This window comes from Nasonia vitripennis, chromosome 2 (assembly GCF_009193385.2).
Source record: "Nasonia vitripennis strain AsymCx chromosome 2, Nvit_psr_1.1, whole genome shotgun sequence".
In the NCBI taxonomy this organism is placed as follows: domain Eukaryota; kingdom Metazoa; phylum Arthropoda; class Insecta; order Hymenoptera; family Pteromalidae; genus Nasonia; species Nasonia vitripennis.
This window is the reverse complement of record NC_045758.1, coordinates 23,882,897-23,903,327: the sequence shown is the minus strand read 5'-3', so window position 1 is coordinate 23,903,327 and position 20,431 is coordinate 23,882,897. Positions and strand designations below refer to the sequence as shown.

General features: G+C 47.2%; 1 protein-coding gene across 1 annotated transcript in view; it reads left to right on the top strand.

Annotated features, from left to right (window-relative positions):
• The window catches only part of LOC100117159 (protein groucho), a 53,005-nt gene that overhangs the window by 7,815 nt on the left and 24,759 nt on the right, over positions 1–20,431 (top strand). The window contains exons 2-3 of the mRNA XM_001601429.5: positions 15,281–15,378; positions 18,617–18,680. Coding sequence (XP_001601479.2) covers positions 15,281–15,378; positions 18,617–18,680 — 162 coding nt within the window. The remainder of the gene's footprint in view (positions 1–15,280; positions 15,379–18,616; positions 18,681–20,431) is intronic.

Below are 20,431 nucleotides of genomic sequence, written 5' to 3'. Positions count from 1 at the left end.
AGAGAGAGAGAGAGAGAGAGAGAGAGAGAGCAGGCCTTTTCAGGCGTTAAACGCTCGAGTATTTGAGTACTTGCGTTGCTTTACTGTATTTATCTCTCTTGATATCTTGAACGTTTTTTTGAACAATATTTTTTCGTATTGAGGTATGCGAATAAAATATACGTATCGCGCCTCCATTGACACTGAGAGGTGCGCGCAGATGTATACCGGAGAGGTCCGAAAACTCAGTCTCTTCATTCAGTATTATTTCCACTGCTCATCCGCTCTCCTCGTTTATTTTCACGCTCCACAGCGTCTCGCTTTATTTTCTCAACTCCGATCGTCTTGTACACTGCAGCAGTTTCATCTCAACATTGTCCGAGTGCGTCTCTATTTTGAGTTTCGATCACGCCTCGCAGTGCTGTATCTTTATTTTCCGGCGATCTTATTCCCCCTCAATAATAAAAGTTGCTTTATATTCGTAGGCCGATTTTACTGCGGCGAAAAAAATTTATTTTTTCCTCCGACTTCTTTGCCCGAAGTGCCGGCAATGAGGATTTATTGTTATCGCCGGGCTCCATCGATATTAATAAAACAAGTTCGCAGAAAGAGAGAGAGGGAAGGAGGGAGGGAGGGAGAAATCCTCGTAAAAAGCTTACACCCCGCATAAAACCCCAGCAGCCGCCGCTCAGCAATCCGACCGATTTCTCAACACACTCCGGCGGCCACGGAACCCGAGCTCTATACCCATAAACCGATCCCTCTCAACCCCCCGCGTTAAACCGACAGAGTCCGAAACTCGTTAATAACTCGACTCTCCGCTGCACGGCTCCCTTCGAGTTAAACGACGACGACGTTAAACTCCCGCTCTCGAGTGTGTATACGTATTATCCGTATATAGCTCTATACGCTGTAGTCGGAATCGCGAAGGAAGTGGGTTAGACGTTTGATGCGCCGCGCACATGCTGCAGCTTTGATTGCGTCGTTCGCACGGAAATATCGCGAGACGTAAAGATCAGGCGCAGGCGCGTATACAGTTCTCTCTGTTATTATAGTTGCGATACGAGGACGCAGTCGTGTGTGCAGGAGGATATAGGATATTATACGTATACGGAGTCGAAGGCAGGAATTCGTATATAAACTCGGAGGAGGATGACGTGTTGCTCGCGTAATTTGCTTTTCACGACGAATGAAATTTCATCGGAGCTTTTGGGGTCTCCCGAAAGCTGTTTGTGTGTATGGCGGAACTGTTGAGTATAATTTTAATGCTCGCGCTTATACGTATAATAAGCTGTTATACGAGTATGATGAGGGAGGCTTTATTGGTTAGAGAGGGAGAGAGTAATAATTATCGAGAAAGAGAGTATTACGGTTTATGCTCATCGCTAACGCGTTTACAGTGAAACGAGACGATAATGGCAGTATTTGTCTATTGAACAATAAACGCTCGGTATAAACTTATGGAGCATTAAATGAATATGTAACGGCAGCGTCCCTCTCACAAAGAATATTCAATTTCCAAATGATTCGCACACACGTCAGGAAAAAAAAACAACGGCAAATAATATAACGACGCTTCGAGAGGCGCATAATAAAAAAGAGAGATAGAGAGAGGCGAGCTGGAGCAACGTATAATCATTGATAATGAAGATTACAATTTATTCGGTCCGATAAAATCCGAGCGTGGAAGCGAACGAGTGGGTCGCCATTATCGCAATATTTCAGGCGCACGGTTTGCTTTTCTCTCTCTCTCTCTCTCTCTCTCTCTCTCTCTCTCTCTCTGTCGCCCGTGTATATAACTCGCGCATCGAAAATTTCCCGCTTCCGCTATATGCATACCTACACGCATACACATAATACATTTTCGTGCAGATTTAGTTATATCAAGGCAAAAAATACCGCGCTAGCCGAGTGGAAATCATTATCGAGTATTATTAATCGCGATTTTCGTTTTTCGTCGTCGCGTTAAAATATAATAAATGCGCGCGGAAAAAAGTTTTGACTTTCGCTTGAATTATTCCAACGATCGCTGATGTGGCGTTTTGTATGAAATTATGCAAAACAAACAAAAAATCACAATCGTGAAAAAAAATTCATCGCGGATCATGCAGTTACGGATCGAGAAAAAAAGAAAAACGTTCGATCGGTGCGTTTATACGTGTACACAAAAGTATGCACATTTCTCCTCTGCTATGGGCGCGTTGCGTTGAACCGGCGCAGCGGCTGATGATGCTGCGCGCTTCGCTTCTATATATTTGCACAATGGGAGTTTATAAGGCCGGCTCGCGCGGCAATTACACGTAACGCTGGCTCGTTCATTCCGCCGCGTAATTACCAATGCATATCGCTGCGGCGTTTACCACCGTGGAAAATTGTATATGGACGTGGTCGCGGCAGCGGCGGCGCAGCGGCGAAATTTAACCCGATTCGCGGGAATACATTTGGGGTAAATGTTTTGTTCTCTATACTCTGAAATTGAATATAGAAAGCGGGCTTTGAAAATTTTTAAAAAGTTTTTATATCTCGTTTTCTTTCGATAAATATAGACAGGCGAATGAATTTAAGTCTGATTTTTGGGGTTTAATAATATTCAATTCGTACATTGAAATTGTTCCAAATGCATAAGGTTATTAAAAAGAAATTGATTTTGCAATAGCGCTGATCAATTCAGTTGACAATTTCAGCCGTCCAATAAACCTACCGTGAAAACGACTAATTTCCAAAAGCTCCCCACAATCAAACCGCCACTAAGGTAATAATCACTCGGCAATCGAAATACACTCCACGCAACTATACACCCGGCCGGGGGCCGGCCGCGTCGATATTATCAATTCGACTCTCCCTCTCCAGGCGAAATTACACGCGCTGGCGGGACTACTAAAATCCTGTGCTGCAGCGACGAAATATTATAGTCAATAAATTAATCGAGCCCTCTCTCTCTCTCTCTTGCATTCGGTGCTTGAATAAATAATACAGTCCACTGGGCTGGTCGTTGTTATACACACACGCGCAAACAAACCTATGTACTATTTTTCCCTCCGCACATCAAATACCAATAAATCGAGACGGGACTATACCACACTCCGCGCGCAACTTTACGATCGCGCTCGGATTATATATTTTACAACTATATATACACATCGCGTATACGGCGTCGGCTCTCGCGCTCCGCATGATTTCCCCACGTCAGCCGGCAGTGTGCACACACGCGTCGCGGTCGAGGTTGACACAGGCATGGGCTTTGTATTTTGGCGTGTTCTCGCGCGTGCAAATATTATTCCTGTCGCGCGAATAAATAGCTTATTGATCATTACGAAATTGCAGCGGCGAGTCTGCTTATGTTCTCCCCCTGGAAATTTTCCGTGTGGTGCAGTGTACACTGCAGCGGGGGGGGTGTATGTACGTAGTTCTGTGCGTTGGCTACCCGCCCATTACGCTTTTTTGCATGTACGAAGAAAGAGAGAGAGAGAGAAAGAAAGAGCGTTCTGTGCAATTATGTGATTGTACGCCGAGGTCGAGGGGCGCAGTAGGCTATAGTCGTATTATGCGACGTATTTATTGGATAATGACCGAGTACGAGGATGGGTGTATTTTTAACGGGGTGTATTAAGGTCTTTCTTCTTTTTACACGACATTATACTATTTAAAAATTATCAATGCATCGTTACACACGTTGTACAAGTTACGGCCCTTTGTATGCAAACTCGTTTTGATAGTCGATTCCGAGTCTTATTGATTTCACGGAAAACGCAAAGCTGGTCCGTCTAAAAAATTTCCTACGCGATAAAGTGACAGATGCCTCGCGCATATATGTCTCGAGATACACGGGCGTAAGCGGAAGGAGAGCGCGCAAGAAGCGTAAAAGAGGGAGTCGAAGGGGCAAACAACCGAGCGGTTATTGATCGATCCGCCGCAGCGCGCGCGTCTCAACGTATACACATTCGACTTGGGCAAACGGTGAATCACAGCTGCGTATCGTCTCTCTCTCTCTCTCTCTCTCTCTCTCTCTCTGCTGCTGCTCCGCGAGTCAGTCAGATATTACAGCTGCGTATAGGAAATCGTACGAGTTGCGGTAACACCTATAACCGTAACGCGATGAAAATTTTTATATCCATACGCTTTATTTGCGGCTTTATCATAAATACTCGTTCTCGATTTGACATCGTCGTTAAATCGAGATATATTTTTCGCTATCATCGTATACATACAGCAGCAGCGCTTAATCATACGAAGAACGAACGATATGAAATTTGACATCGGGACTGATGAGAATACACGCGAAAGCTCGCATTTCCCGCGGATAAAAATAAAATGAAATTGAGACGGGAGAGAGAGAAAGAGCTGTATTGAAAAGCCACGCTGCGCCGAGCGCGTAATCGAATAATGTTGATCATTCGAGTTCGCGCGATAAAAGAACAACAGCGACAGACAGCAAAAATCTATCTGTTTTTATCGGCAAAAGAGTATTCGGTGACGACGGGCTCGGCAGCAAACCCACTCTCTGAAGCTCGAATCTATATAAGCTGCCGCAAAATACGCGAACTGCGATGCTTGCCGCGTGTGCCATGCGATATGCAAAAGTTTCCGCGTGTGTATAGCCTCTCCGCACTCGTGGAAAATATCAAACTACGCGCGGTGACAGACCGGCGTATTTATATTCGAAAATCCGTCCGCGCTCGCAGTGAAATATTTCGCGTTTCATTTGATGGACTGTAAAATATGGGTTAGAATCCGTTTGATGCATATACATACGCGCGGCGTAGTACTGCGTCATTAAAATTTTTTATGACACCGAATATCAAACGAAAAAACTCTCGTCGGCTCGTGTTTCGAATACCTCTTGTCATTCGTTCAACGCTGTACGCGCACACTCCAGAATGAATTATCGCGTTATCCTGAAAATCTGCGCTCGGATATATTCAAAGAACGCGCCAACTATTGACCTCGTACGAAAAATCACCAACCCCTCGGTTGATTCTCTCTCGAAACGTCGCGCGCGCGCGACATTGTTTAATGCATAATACATATACACGCACACTGTCCTCGGCCTCAACTTGTTTGCTCGACTTGTCCCTTTCACCCTTCGCAGCACGCGTTCCTCAAACCCCCTGAAACGTTGGAGAGAGAGCCAATGTAGGTGTACTCGCGCATTCGGTTCGTGTCCAACGATCTTCCTCTTATTCTCTTCTCGCGAGACGGGAACAAAAGGGGGCCATTGTGCGGCTCTTTCTCACAGGGGGTTGCACCGAACCTGTGCGTGCGTGCGTGCGTGTCGGTGAGTAGAGCGCTGTTCTTCCTTTTTTTTCTTCTTCGCTCATTCCTCCAGTCGGTGATTCCATTGTGCGGCCTTTTGTGGGGACGCTTTTGCGCTCAATGAGACTTGAAAAGTGCAAAATTAAGGCGCTGTCAGGACGGATTTCGGATTCAATGCTCGTTCAAGAGGGGTTGAACGCTCTTTCCTTCTTCTTTTTTTTGTGAGTAAGCAAGTGGTCTAGATTAATGGCTCTGGAGTCTCTAGAAGAGGGGATGCGCTTAACCAGTAGTGAATTTCGCTCGCGTCTACGATTCAATGCTAATGATAAAAGCGCAAGGAAAACAACGCCATTAAAATAAACCGCGAACGCGCGGCCGCGACTCACTCGCCGAGTGAGACACAATGGAAAAACTCGCGCTATTGATAAACAATCTCTCGCGATTGATTTACCGCCGTGAAAGCGGCAGCCGTCTGGCCTTCGTCTACTATAAATCGCCGCTGCATACGCTTTTAGACCAGAGGCGTTGCATACACACACGGTCATGTAGGAGACAATCGATCGGCGGCTCGGGAATAGCCGAAGCAAAAAAGGAGCAGATAGCGCCAAACAAAGAAAAGAGATTTAAATATTTACGCGCAAACGTATAAGCACTGCGGCTCTATATACCGCGAGGAAAGACACGGAGAGATATGCAAGGCGGCGAGTATAATGAATACGCGCCGCGAGAGAAGCCCGTAATAGTATGGTGGTAGTAGAGTTCTCCGACCAAGGGGTGTAACGGGGAGTATACTCTTTTTGTCTGATGACGTTCGCGGAAATAATGGTAGGCACTGTTTTCATATTTAATCTGCAGCTTTTTTTCGTCTCGTTCGGCCAATCTGACGCTGGTGTATCGACGTATGGATTTAGCAGTTGTATGGATATTAAACTTTTTTGCACCGTTTTGCGTAGATAGCTGTGCCCGAGTGAAAACAGTTTCGGATTATTGCCTTTTTTTGCGCCGATTTTCTTCCTCGAGCGAGTGAACGCTCGAGTTTTCGCGACTATATAGAGAAATAGATATTTTTATAGTAGTGCACAACCATACACGAGACTTCCAATTACGAAGTTTCCAATCTCCTAGCTCATACCTAATCATCCACGTAATCACACCACCGCGGGATAACCATCGAAGAACACAACACGCCATCAAACCGTCGGCCGTCACACTTTATATACAGCAAGCTGCTCCTTTCAATTATCATCTTCCAATTACCCCTCCTCCTTTCTCTCTCTTACTCGAGCAGCAGCGAGCGCGTCTCCCTCCATTAATCAGCGCAATTAAGTCATAATCAAACGAATCCGCCGGAGGCAGCTCGCAACTCGAAATTACTTCCTCGAACATAATTTCTTTCTCTCCCCCGCGTGCTCTCGAAAACATTTAATACCCCCGGCCGCAGTGGAGCGAAAGCGATAACTGCGCGCGCGGGAACTCTAATAACGCCGGAAGACCGGCGCTCGGCATCAGCAGCCCCCGGAAACTTGTTCGCGCAAGAAATATTTCGCGAAGAAGACCTCGAGAGAGGAGCGAGGGCAGCTGCTGCACCAGCGAAACCCGAGAGAGTTTCGACGACGTGCGGCCGGGCGCAAACTCCTGCGAAGCCCACTTCGCTACCTATGTGTGTGTATAACACTCGGCGGAAGAAACTGTAGAGCGACGGCGCTCGTATTACTTTGGGCGATCGTCTTTTTTCCATTTTCTCTCGCTTCAACGGACTGTACGCTTGTTCTTGTTTATGAGGGACACTTTTACTTTTTCTTCCGCGAGTATAGCAGAGAGAAAGAGAAGAGGCGATAAAACGGAGCGACTATCTTCATTCCCAGGGTAATTTAAGATGTCGATGCTCGCGCGCCGCTGCAATTAGCGCCCGGGGAAAATACGAGCAATGAGTCTCTCCGCTCTCCCTCGTACACCACGTGCGGGTATAGCTGTATAGAAAGGGGAGAGAAATCCAGCCGATTGGGGATCGTAGTCGAAAGCCGTAATTGTATTATACGAGCCCTCTCCCTCTCTCTCTCTCTCTCTCTCTCTCTCTCTCTCTCTCTCTCTCTCTCTCTCTCTCTCTATCTCTCTTTCACGCGAATTATCGCCAGGAGTAGAGCGTAGTAGAGAGAACCACACAGCGACGACGAATTAATCCCGAAATCGAAGGGCTGGAGCTATTTAGAGGCGCGCGAGACTCGCTTCATTTCCTGCCGCTGCCGGTGTGCGCATCGTTTGGCTACCGTCGTCGTCGTTGATGCCTGCGGCGGCCAATAACGTATCCGGGATATTCCGATGTTCACGGCATACGGCGTGAGCTTCTGTGTGTATGCCTTCGAATTCCACGATGGACACGGTGGCTTTTCGAAGAAACCGAGTTGGCGGATAATTTTTTCGAAACGAAATTCCTATTGATCCCCACCGATGCAAATGAGGCATATCGAAAAGAAGCCACAAGCCGTCATTCGCACCTATATCATCGCGTCACGCAACGCATGGCAATTAGAAGCCACGTCGCTATACGACGGCAATCAATTTCAAGGCGGCGGCGGGTTATTTTGTTTTTTTCGACGCGCCACACGCACACACACGAGGGCGCACAGTTCCAATATTGACGCTCGTCCGTGCGCTTTCCAACAGATGCGCGCGCGATATCGGCGTCCAAACAAAGGCGGCGCGAAAAGCTGCTGCCTCGCGCGACGCAGCTCTTCGAGCTCTTTATCGGCTCGAGCATATAGGTTCTGTAACTTATTGGATATCTAATCATTGTGCAAGCAGACGCTCTCTCCGAGCTTCTACACTACATCTTGCACTCGGCATGTGTCTCTTCCTCTCGGACTCGTGACAGCTGCCGTCGATACGGGATGAAAAATACTTAAGTACACAATTTTAGTTCCCCAGCGTAACATATAGCAAACAAACGGCTTGGAAATGCGACAAACATTTTTCGTTGGGCTGAAAAATAAACAGGCGAATACACAACAACGCGCTTGACGCGGCAGAAAAACAAACCGAAGCGGGATTTGCGAAAATTCGCGGCCCACTTTTACAATGTACATTTCGCGGACGCGACGCTAATGAAACGTATACACAGAGTGTGAGAGAGAGAGAGAGAAAGAGAGAGAGAGAGAGAGAGAGAGAAAGAGAGAGGGAGACAGGCGCGCACGGACACAGATAAAGCATTACATTCGGCGTGTTTGTTTTGCCGCTTGTTTGCTCGTGATTTTATCAAGGAAATTTCTCTTGAAATTACACTTTTCAACTCGCGCCTCCCTCTCCCAACTCTCTACGTCCGTCCGTTATCGCGTAAGCGCGTACAAATACATATACATATATAGCGGGGAGTGTTTGCAAAGCCGCGTATTATTCATCGCGAATGGTACGACTTTCAGATATACTCGCCGCGCCGCGAGCACCGATCATACGCCGACTATGAATAAACATTGGCTTTCGCTGTCTTGCTACTCCTCGCGCGCTTGCATTAGAAATTCAAATACGCGCGCGGCCGCGCATTGTAAATTACAAGCGCGCTCTTTGCAATACATATCGACGCGTCGTTCGTAATTCAATAAGATCGTTCAGTTTGAGTGTATATTGTATACAGGCACAAATATTATTGCACAAGGACGCGTTCGGTATAAACTTTTACAACGGGCCCAGCGCAGCTCTTCGGAAGTAAGCTCTCGCGCGAGAGACAATCATGCAGGAGAAACCGCAAAAGCCAATTGAAATAATAACCGCAACAGCAGCAGTCATTGCGCGAAAGCGAGCTTCTCCTCGATCGAGCGCTTCGAAGAAAAGATACACAACAATGCTCTCAGCGCGATACCTATTCTTCTCCATACACGCACACCTGTTCACCGAGGAATAACCCGAAAACTGCCACTCGTACAACGCGCGCACTACTCCCTTATACACCGCAGCCTTCTGCCGGAAATATTAAAAGTGTCCGTATATTTTTCGACTCCCCTTCTCGAGGCTGCTCTGTATTATACTTTCCGCCTCCTACGCACACACGAGCCGACGAGTAGAGAGCGAGATAAACACACACACGTCGCGCGCACGTGTGTGTAGAGGGGTCGTCGTTCCAGTATAGGCTCTCAGCGCGCCGACGGAACGAACAAGCGCGCGCGCAGCACCATAAGCGATATGGTACAGCTAATATTTGCCGGGCTAAGCACACAAATACAATGCAGTGTGTGTCTTGTTTGCTCGGAGGTCAGTGGCGCGCACTCGTTCTATGTCTACGCGTATATTGACCGAAAAACAGAAATATTCTTGCTTCATTCGAGCGACTCACGCGTGGAGAGAGATTATTGGATGCTGGGGTCACAGTCTCTGGATTTGTTAATGTTAATACGCGCGCTTGATTTGATGTAGACACATATTTGGACAGACCCGGCCGCGGAGATGTAAAACGCGAACCGATGAGCTGTGTCGGTGTGTGTGGGTCGCGTTTATAATCCGAAATCTGCAAACACAGACGGTGTATATAAATGCACGAGAGGATGATTTACACTGGACTATTACTTTGGAAAATTAAAATTTGCTCGAGAAACACACTTCCTCTATCTCCCTCCCTCTGTGTATAGGTATACACTGCCTGAGTCAATATCGATTCCCGGCTTCGGAAGTTATTACCGTCGATCCAGCGCCGCCGAGCGGAGAAGTTCCCGCTCCTCAAATATTTTCAACGAGAGAGAGTACATAGTTTTCAATCGGAAAATGTACGGGAAAACCGATGGACGTCACTCCGTTGCGCTTCTATCTACGAGCGCGCAAGTGTCTTTTTCTATTTTAATTCTGATTTCCGTGACCTGCAGCGACGGTGTCTCCGATATTCCGTTTCTCTCTCTCTCTCTCTCTCTCTCTCTCTCTCTCTCTCTCTCGCTCTCTCTCTCCGGTTGTACACTCGGCGCTTCGCTGCAGACAAACAACTCCCACGAGAATTTTTCCGAGCTGCCGATGCATTTTTCGATTTCCTCTGCGGGTGATGCGTATACGTATATTTTTTCTCCCCTCTCTCGACTGCTACTACGTTCTCGTTTCGATGAACTTTTTATACAACATACATATTTTGCGGTTCTTCGTTACACGGCTGTTTCGACGCGTTTAAAGTCCGCCTGCACGTGTGCGGCTGTCGTTATTATCGAACCGAGAGACGAGTTTGCAGTTTAATAAATTAAACGCCCGCGCGGCGCAGCTGATGCATCGGAGAAACTTTTTTCCCTGCGCGCGATTGCGGTCGCGAAATATTCTTCACTTTCTCGGAAATTTATAATTGCTGTACCGATACACGTGCGCGTATTCGGGAGAACAACTCGCTCCCTTTATTTTTTACGCATCAGCAAGCGAAAATCGAGATCGTGAAACGTTAAAGTACAGAGCGAGTCCGCGTCGGAACGGGCCAGCAGCGGCGGCGGCGGCGTTAGGTCAGCGGCGGCGGCGGCGGCGTTAGGTCAGCGGCGGCGGCGGGTCGGTGGTTTGCGAACTATCTCAATTTGCCTAAGCCGCAACCGCATCGACCGCGAAACCACGACTTCCCTCATCCGTGGCCTCGCCGCACCTCTATACCTACTTCGAACTCTCCCTTTCCGTTACACCCGCCGCCGCTGTTGCAGCTCTCTCTCTCTCTCTCTCTCTCTCTCTCTCTCTCTCTCTCTCTCTCTCTGTGTTGTACAGTCTCGGGAAATTTAACGCGAGAGAGGGAGCGCTGACCTCGACGCCGACTATACTCTTGTTCCTTACTGGTCCGAGCCGCGGAAATCCGCCCTGTGTGTTATATGCATAGTCGTTTGGGCGATTTCAGCAGGGTATATATAGGAGGACGATTATTCGCGCTAATTAATTTCGCGAGAATTCCGATACATCCGTGTCATTAATTTTGAGGAGAACGAATAACTGGCAATGAGATTTTTTCTCGCCTCGCTTGATTTATCGACGTCTGAAAAAGAGCTGAGAGCCGATCGAAGGTCGCGGCCGTGAGACGACTCCTCTACTCTCGGCCAGGTCTGGCAATAACAATAAACGACGTATCAGAACGACAATAAACCCCGGGCCTGTAGCTCCTCCCGAGGAAGCGTATAATAGACTTTACTGCTGCAGCGCGCCGCTAAATTCAACGACTCGCAACATAATATAATGACGCGACTCCTCCGTGCCTCTGAAGCTCTCCTCCGCACATAAAAGGAGCCGAAAGGAAAAGCGAGTTTATATTAGCTGCTGCTGCTGCTACTGCGACCGTTTACAGGCCTGCTGCAGCAGCCAGTCCCCCGACGGCGCACAGCTGTAGCTCACGAGCTCATAGTTTCGGCTGTAGCGTGTAATCCTCGCGGACACCGCAAACATGTAATTAACACTTGCTCACTATCTCTCTCCCTCGCTCTCCATCCACGAACAGGCTCCCTCTGTACATATACGGTGTATTCGAGGGATAGCTCCCCTCCCCCCCGTCGGCCCGTGCGCGACTGTGTGGGCGGATTGAATCGGGCGAGTATACGCGCGCGTGTGTCTGTAAACCCTTAGATGTCGCAAAGCCCTTGTGTGCACGTGTGTACACAGGCGGCCACTAGTGGGAATCTCTATACACGCCTAATCGGCCGGCTGTGCTCGAGTCCACTACTACTAGCACTACTGACGCTCGTGTACAGCAGCTATAGATCGCTGATCTGCCCTGTCTCTCTCTCTCTCTCTCTCTCTCTCTCTCTCTCTCTCTCTCTCTCTCTCTCTCTCTCTCTCTCTCTCTCTCTCTGTACCTTGGGCGCGATGTCACTGCTGCTGACCCTTCACCTAACTGCCTTCGGCGCTCTCAACAGCAGCAGCAGCGGCAGCAGCAGCATCGCTTTGTCCGAAGCACCCGACACGATGCTACTCGGGCTGCTTTATTTAGATGTATGGATTTGCAGCCGATCTCCCGGCTTGTCGAGCCTCTAATTGAATCATCAATTTTACATCGCTGCTTTTGACTCTTGCACGTACACACTCTCAAAACTTATTCTATAATCAGCGAGATGAATCCAAACTGCAAATCTGTCAACTCGAAAAAATTACCGTACGCAGCGGCGGCGGCGGCAGAGAGATAAAGATCAATCTCGTCACTCGCTGCGCAAACGAGATCACCAGCCGACTCTGCGTGTGTGTGCGATGCGCCGAAGAAAAAGTGGGTCTGCGGCGGCGAACAGCTGTACGGAATTAATTTAATCCGATATGCAGGCTTGTGGTATACGCCGCGTAAGAGAGAGAGAGAGAGAGAGAGAGAGAGAGAGAGAGAGAGAGAGATTCTTGCAAGAGAAGAGAGTAGCCTCGATAAATCGTCGTAGTCGGGGCCGGCGGCTATCGCCGGCGAAGAATCGCGCGCACGCGTTCCGCACAAGCCACGATTATGTCGGCTCTTGCTTCTACCCTTTTTTCTCTCTTTCTCTCTCGACGGGTTTCTTTGCTTTCTTCTTGTCTTCTTCCTGCTCCTCCTCCTCCTCTTCTTCGACGTGGCTTCTCTTTTTGCAGGTTATTTAGTACTGGATTTCAGCCGGACTTTTTTCGTGTTTGTCTTCTTTTTTCTCGACTGGCTGTTACTCGCGCTGATGGGGCAAAAAAGAAACGTGTAGAGGATGCGCGCCCCGACTGTTTTTGCCTCAGCGGCCTACTCGGACGGGATCTACGCTCTTACTCGTATATGCCTTCTTTTTTTCTTCTATTAATCGCGATGACGCTTCGGATGCTCGAGGTTACTTATCATAAATATTGCACTTGATGGCTGAGTGTAATCTCCATTCGTCGCTGCTGATGATAATAATTTTTCCTAACCGCTAAACACTCCGCGTATCGTAAATCCCAATCGAGGTACAATAAAAGCGAAATGAAAAAAAGAGAACCTGTATATCGGTCATTACAAAACCAATAATCCTCCGCGAGCACCTATATCTGTACGATCCATCTATTATTTCTCATCCGCGAGCGATATCGGCGCTGCACGATTCGATTTAATTGGTGCGCGCGGCTATATACACGACGCGTTCGGTATCACCTCCTCTCCTCTGGCTCGTATATAGCCGCGGGAAAATCCCCGCTCGCGCGTGAAGATTTCTAATTACGTAAATTAGACGCGCGGCCGTTAATAAAATACGCGAGAGCCGCGCACGATTATTTATCTCGCTAAGTGGCCGCTGCGATCTACAGCTATATACATGCATACACAAGGAGAGAACGCCTGACTCTTTTTTCTCGCTTTATACGCCTCTATATACCTGCAATTAGACGCGGTATTTCTCTATCTGGCATCTGGGACGGCGACGTGTGTTTAATGCGCGCCCCGATAATTGCGTTTTTCGAAGTAATGGCGCGCACTCGACAGAGAGAGAGAGAGAGAGAGAGAGAGAGAGGGGCTCTAATGGCGTTATTGAAATGACGAATCGCTTGTATATTCCAATCGCAAATACGCGCGAGACGGGATTGTTACTGCTGCTTTTTGCGCGTACTTACGTCGTTTGCTCAATAAATTTCGATCAATCCCCCCCCCCCCCCCCCCGCTTTGTTACATACGTTTGTTTACGTGCACTATACGCGTCTTATCTCGAGACGCGCATAATTCATGCGCTCGAAATATCTGTTTTATCCAAAACACTTGAGCCAACAGACTTTTACGGAGAAATGCGCGCAATCTCAATAGCTTCATTCACATATTTATACGTACTCGGCTCTAATCGAGCGTGTATAACGTTTTCCTCAATGATTGTTCGTCACGCCGCACCTTTCCACGTCTAATCTCGGTATATACAGCGGCGGCAGCGTTGGCGTAACCAATAATACGCTGCGGAATTTCCTCATTCCACGGATATTTTTCTCTCTCTCGCTCTCGGATCAGCTCGGTAGCCGACATAATAAACATATGATTATACCAGACTATCTGTAATCGCTCTCCCAAAGCGAGATACGCCGAACGAAAAGCCCTCGATATAATTAAAACTTCGACGTTTCTAATTATCATTTCGCAATCGTCGCCGCCGCCGTCGTCGTCGGCACAGCATACAGGTACGTTGAACTCATGTGCGCAATCAGCTCTCCGCATAAATTTCCAGGTCGAGCCTCGACGACGATCGAACCGGTATGCGCGAAACCGCTTTTTTCGCACTTTACCCGGCCCCGAAGCCTGCAGGAGGGAGAAAAAGAAGGAGCGCGCGCGCGCGTGCGTCGAGCGAGAGGAAATCCGGCGCGTGCATTCTCTCTCCGGCTCTCGGCTTTGTAATTAAATTTTATTTACGAGCGAGGGCCGTTTAGGGGAGGGAAGCAAGAAAATTATGTTTCGCCCACACCGAGGATGTTTAACGTAATAATAGATACGTATACCTATACACACGCGTGGGCAAAAAGTGTGCGTGCTTGTATCGCCGGCGGGGAATCGCTGCCGTGAGGCAGAGAGAGAGAGAGAGAGAGAGAGAGAGAGAGAGAGAGAGAGAGAGGCGGGAGAGAGAAAAAAAGAAAGAAAGGAAAAGAAACACGGAGAATGTTTTATCGCTCTTCGAAGGCGTTGCGCGAGCGCCGCCGCTGTTTTTCACTTTGCACCCGCCGGCCATTTGCATTCGAATGGCTGGGCTATTCTATGTTCCCCCCTGTGCGTTCTTTCTCTTTTTTTTGTACTTTTCGGATTTCTTTTTTTTCACGCCCGTGTCGAGCTCCATTTGTTTCTCCTTCTTTTGCGTCGGCTTATATATGCATAGTGAGTTGTTTGCGCGCGAAATTTCTCGAAATTAGTCGGTTCTTTAACGGCTCGCCGGGGGATTATTTATGGCTACGGCCGGGAGATTAAGAGTGTTTTCGATTGGAGTACCGGTTATCGGATGTGTGTATAATATATATAGATGGAAATAGATGTGTAGGAGCGAGCGATTCCGAAAAGCTGCGCCGCGTGAGTTGCGCGGAATCTCGCGAGGAATGTGTGTGCTAATGTTATACACTCGTCTACATCATTTTTTTCGCAGGAGACTCTTAATTTTATTTTTATTAACGAAACGTACTTTCTATTTTTCAGGTGCCGCCACAGTCCAATCAGCAGTTCAAATTCACGGTGACCGAGTCCTGCGATAGGATCAAGGAGGAATTCAATTTTTTACAAGCCCAGTATCACAAGTGAGTCAGCCGCTTTATATAGCCACATAATTACACGGCCGTTTACGATCGTTTGGCGCGGCATAGAAATATTTTATTGTACGCTAATAGCCTGTCATAAAAGAACTGCGCGTACTTTTCGAACGAAAATCGGCGCTATTATAAAAACCAATACATTGTGCGGTGATGATTACACCTTCGCGAAACACACTTCAAGCGTTCGAAATATGTATACTATGATGGAGGATAATTCGATTTCGACGTGTATTACCTTAACACGACGAGTATACGTGAGTTTAGTACAAAAGATTACAGCTTTTTCAAAGTCTCGCGTGTTCCAATTGCAATATTTACACGGAAAGTAGACTCGAGTGACTCAATCGTACATCGTTCTCAAAGCACAACAAACGTACTTTTCTCAACGCTCGCACACGTATCAAGCAAAAAAGAGCCTGATACATTTGATTCGCTCGATAATTTATCAACTTTGACCCCCATACTTAAGAAACTCGTGTATAGACACTTATCTCTTCTCCCTACGCGCGACACACGGGATACACAGAAAAAATCTCGACTCGAGCTCAGCGCGATAAGCCTTTGTAATTGCATGTATACGTACGCGCCTCGCGGAGAAATACACTTTACGTAAATGTTTCTCTCGGACTTTTTCCCCGCACGCTACACACTCGTTCGAAAATTCAGCGAAATAACCCGTTTGATACCCGCGCCCGCGCGCGGTATTCTTAATCTCGGTGTAACTCCGCGAAAATTGCAGAGCGAGTATAGACCGCCTACTCGCCGAGAGAGAGCCTCGTTAATGCGAGACTCGTAAACGTTACTTTTACAACCGCAGCTCTTGCAAGCTTCTGCGGATTTCTCTCTCTCTCTCTCTCTCTCTCTCTCTCTCTCTCTCTCTCTCTCTCTCTGCAGCCAGTTGTATATACATCTGCGCGAAATGAGAGGTATTTTTGAGGAAAAAGAAACAATGTACTCGCGGAATTTTTTTATCGCTCGCGAGGCTTAACCGGCAGTGAGTTTTTCTTATAGAACCGAACCTCGGCAGCAACGAAAAACATATGAAAACGGCAAGTGAGAGATCTAATTATCGCAGCCCCGGCACAAAATCTGCTCGCGCTCTCGGCTCTATAACTCGACGACTATATATAATACAGCAGCGTGCAGCAGTGGCAGTAGTATAGTCTAGCGCGGGAATGGCAATTTCGCGGCCGTAATAGCCGGTACTTTGGGAAATCTGTAATAGTCACGCGCGAATATACCGCAGCGTCTTTTACGGTCTCTCGCTTGCGTGGTACGCGCGCGCTCGGCGGTGCGGCTATATAACGAAGTAGGCGAACCGCAAGTTCGCGGCTTCGTGCGCCGCGATTTCGCGCGTGTGTGTGAGTGTGTGTGTGTGTGTGTGCGCGCGCGCGAATCACCGGCCTTCCGGCTTTTATATTCGCTCCTTTGCACAGCTGTGCACCCGTGGGAGAGCTCGTGAAAACCGAGGACTTTTATCGCTTCTTTCGAGCGAGAGATTGAGAGGCTGCTCTCGGGAATCAATTCGCTCGTGTGCGCGGTTCGATGGAAATTCGATGGAGGAAGGAAATCCCGTTTATTGCAGTAATCAAAGTGAATATTCGAGAAGCCAATTTTTCACAGCGTAAAGAAAGCACCTCGCGATGAAAAGCTTAGGTAGAAAACAAAACAAAACGAAACGCGTTCCCTCTTATAACTACACGCACCGGCGCCCTCATTGAAACATCACTCCTTGGGTATACCTCCAATTAAAACTTGCGTGTGTATACTGAAGCCAAGCGAGAGCTGCGTAGGGAAAAACCGCTATAAATAAAGCGCTAACAGTTGTTAGAGAGCTGCGTATATAACGTAGTCGGCCGCGCGCGCAGTAAATAATAAATACACGCCGACGTCGTCGCTACAGCCATATAACTATATCCGCGTATACGAGAGAGCGAATCGAACAAAGGCGAGAGCGAGAGACGAGCGCAAGAAAAGGAGAGCTGCAGTCGCGCGAGTGATTTACAAAAGAGGAGCTCTCTCAGTCTCTCCCGGCGGAGAAAAGAAAGAGAGAAGTATTATATCGTTGCTTGGAGGAGAAAAAAATGCCAAGTGGTCGTCTCGGTGCAGAGTTGCAGTAGGGAAAAAAGAAAAGAGAGTTTCCCGCGGTGTGTCGTCGTGTCGCTTCCGCGTGCGCGATTTATCGACGATTCATATGATGCTGGCGTGGTCGTCGGGGCTGATTGTTGGGACGGATGTGTATGGACTTTTTTGTATTATTGCCAGCGCGCGGTGCGGAGTTTTCGTATACTATGCGGGTGATTATCTATCACTCGAGAAAAGTTGGCTCGATGCATTTTTAAAGGCGGCCCGGAACTGTATTAACGTGGGAATCTACGAGACGTATACCGAGTCTCCGAGCTGCAGACGAACTGTTATTCATCGATAGTATATATAAATAAGCCGGGAGCCAAATTAATCAAACGATTAATAGCAGCCGATACGAATTGCAGCCATTATTTTATCAGACGTTCCCAAAGCTGCTGCTCGCGAATCGCGTTCATCTGCGTTACGAAATAACTATTCACGTTTATATTTAGTTCGACGCTTGTTATTGTTTTGCGCGCTATATACTCTCTCTCTCTCTCTCTCTCTCTCTCTCTCTCTCTCTCTCTCTCTCTCTCTCTCAAAGTTAAATAAGTCCGGGCGTTTGTTTTTAAAACAAACCGCTCCCCGCGTACGCTGTCGACAAATTGCTCGCCAAACATTTTAGCTGCTCTCTCGCTCCCAAAACAATAGCGAAATCCGCTTATTTTCCGCGCGCGCAACCTTTCTCTCGCCGCGCCGTAATGATCCCCGCAGGAAGCCAATCTTCGGACTAACTACGCTATATATATAACGAAGAAGCACCGAACCGCAGCCACTCAGTGCCAGTCCTAATCAAGCTTTCGGGAGGTATAAGCGTCGCTCGAACATCCGAGACCAGCAGCTATACACAGAGAGAGAGAGAGAGAGAGAGTAGAGAGAGAGAGAGAGAGATAGAGAGAGAGAGAGAGTACGCATCGCGAAGCGCATTTATCGCTCTCGAAAACTTTGTCAGCTCCCAGAAATAATGCGCGCCCGGGCTTCTTTGGCTGCCTACCAAGTTCGCGCTGTCTTTCTCTCACTTTGGGAGCGCGGATTTCGTGTATTTACACGTACAACAAACTGGCTAACCGTCTTCTCGTTTCTTCTTCTGTTTCAGCATGAAACTCGAGTGCGAGAAACTCGCGGCCGAGAGGATCGAGACCCACAGGCATTACGTTATGGTGAGTAGACTATTTATGTATAATACCTATATTGGCCGGGCAACGGCTTGGCCAAATTAGTTTACTCGTTTTATGCGACTCCTCGTAGCTCGTTACACCGATCTTTGCTAATTTTATTTCAATAATTCTCTCTTGAAAACGACAAACTCCAGGCTAAACTTCGCGTCCTCTCGAAAACTCCCGAGCACCCTCCACATTCCAAAAAAAATCCAAGTCCCTCAATATCCCTCTCTCTCTCTCTCTCTCTCTCTCTCTCTCTCTCTCTCTCTCTCTCTCTCTCTCTCTTTTTCGAAAAACCAAGGAGCTCTCGACCCATTTCCCAGAGCAAGCGCTGCAGTCCTCTCTCTTCAGTTTTTCGCGCGTGTTTACGCGCCATAATCACCGGCTGCTGACTCGACCGCTCACTAAAACCGTGTCTCGGGCTCTTTAACATTAATTGCATCCTCTTTACGCTGACTGCCGCTCGCGCGCGCATCCTCTTGGGAATTTCTTGCGCTGGGGCCGGCGGCGGCGGTAGCAGTGAGCTTCGGTTTCCGAGTTATTCTCCTCGGCTCGTCGACGAGAGAGGAGCAAGCGCATAGACTAGCGGAGAGGGAGTAATTGCACAATGATCCTGGTAGAAAATTAACGGTTCGAATTTGTTAAGACCTTTAGACTTAGCTAACTGTTTTAACGGTTGCCAAGATAAAATTTAACAAAAAATGTGTCTTAAATCAGTCAATTAAAGTAATAACACAATAAAGATTATTGATGTGCACTCTTTTTGAAAATGCCAAGAGCTGATTAATAAGTTCAAGCAATCTTTATTGTATTATTACTTTAATTGACTGATTTGAGATTTTGGTCAAAAATCACCCATACCAAGAAAAATGTGAAATTCTTATCTCTTGTACTCAAAACCACAATGAAGGTTTGAATGGGTACTTTTTTAGTTTAGTCTTGTTGAACAAGGCATTTTGAATTATTTAGTTTGCTAATACAAACAATTTTTATTTATCTTATTGAATCAGACAGCATGACATTATGAAATAACAGTTGACTTGGTACGGTCAAGTGAAATGAAGTGCAGTGCATTGCGTATCATACAAACCTTGTTCAGATAGTAGTATAGGACTATACTATATGTAAAAAATTAAAATATTAATAAAATTAAATTGATTCATTTAGCTGATGATTATCCTAACCTCTTAACCTATCTAGATACAACTTAAATATATTATCTACAAATTGTAACATGTCCTTTGCATTTCCTAACCTTTTTTCAATTATAATCAATCACATAGGTAAATTTATATTTATTAATAAAAGTTCTAACCTCACAATTGTATACGTATGGCTAGTAAACTGAATTTAAGCAAATTAACTGCAAGGAGCTGTGCATAAGCTTCTATTACAGTAAGCGGTTATTTAGCGGTTTTCTAAGCGGTTCATTGGCGTTATTGGTTAAATAAGCCATTGAACCGTTGACATTTCTACCAGGGGAGCTATACAGATATACGGGTGCTGAAGCGGCGGCTTATTTGCTAGAGCCTTCTCTCTCTCTCTCTCTCTCTCTCTCTCTCTCTCTCTCTCTCTCTCTCTCTCTCTCTCTCTCTCTCTCTCTCTGAGATTCGATCGGTAAGCTACGGCTGCGGTAGGTTTTTAGATGAGAAGCTTGAATAATGGACTGGTCTTGTGCTCACTGGGTCTTCGTTCCAGGGCTTTTGTGGGTGGGATCTTTTTGTTTTCCGAGAGATAATTGCTGGGATTTG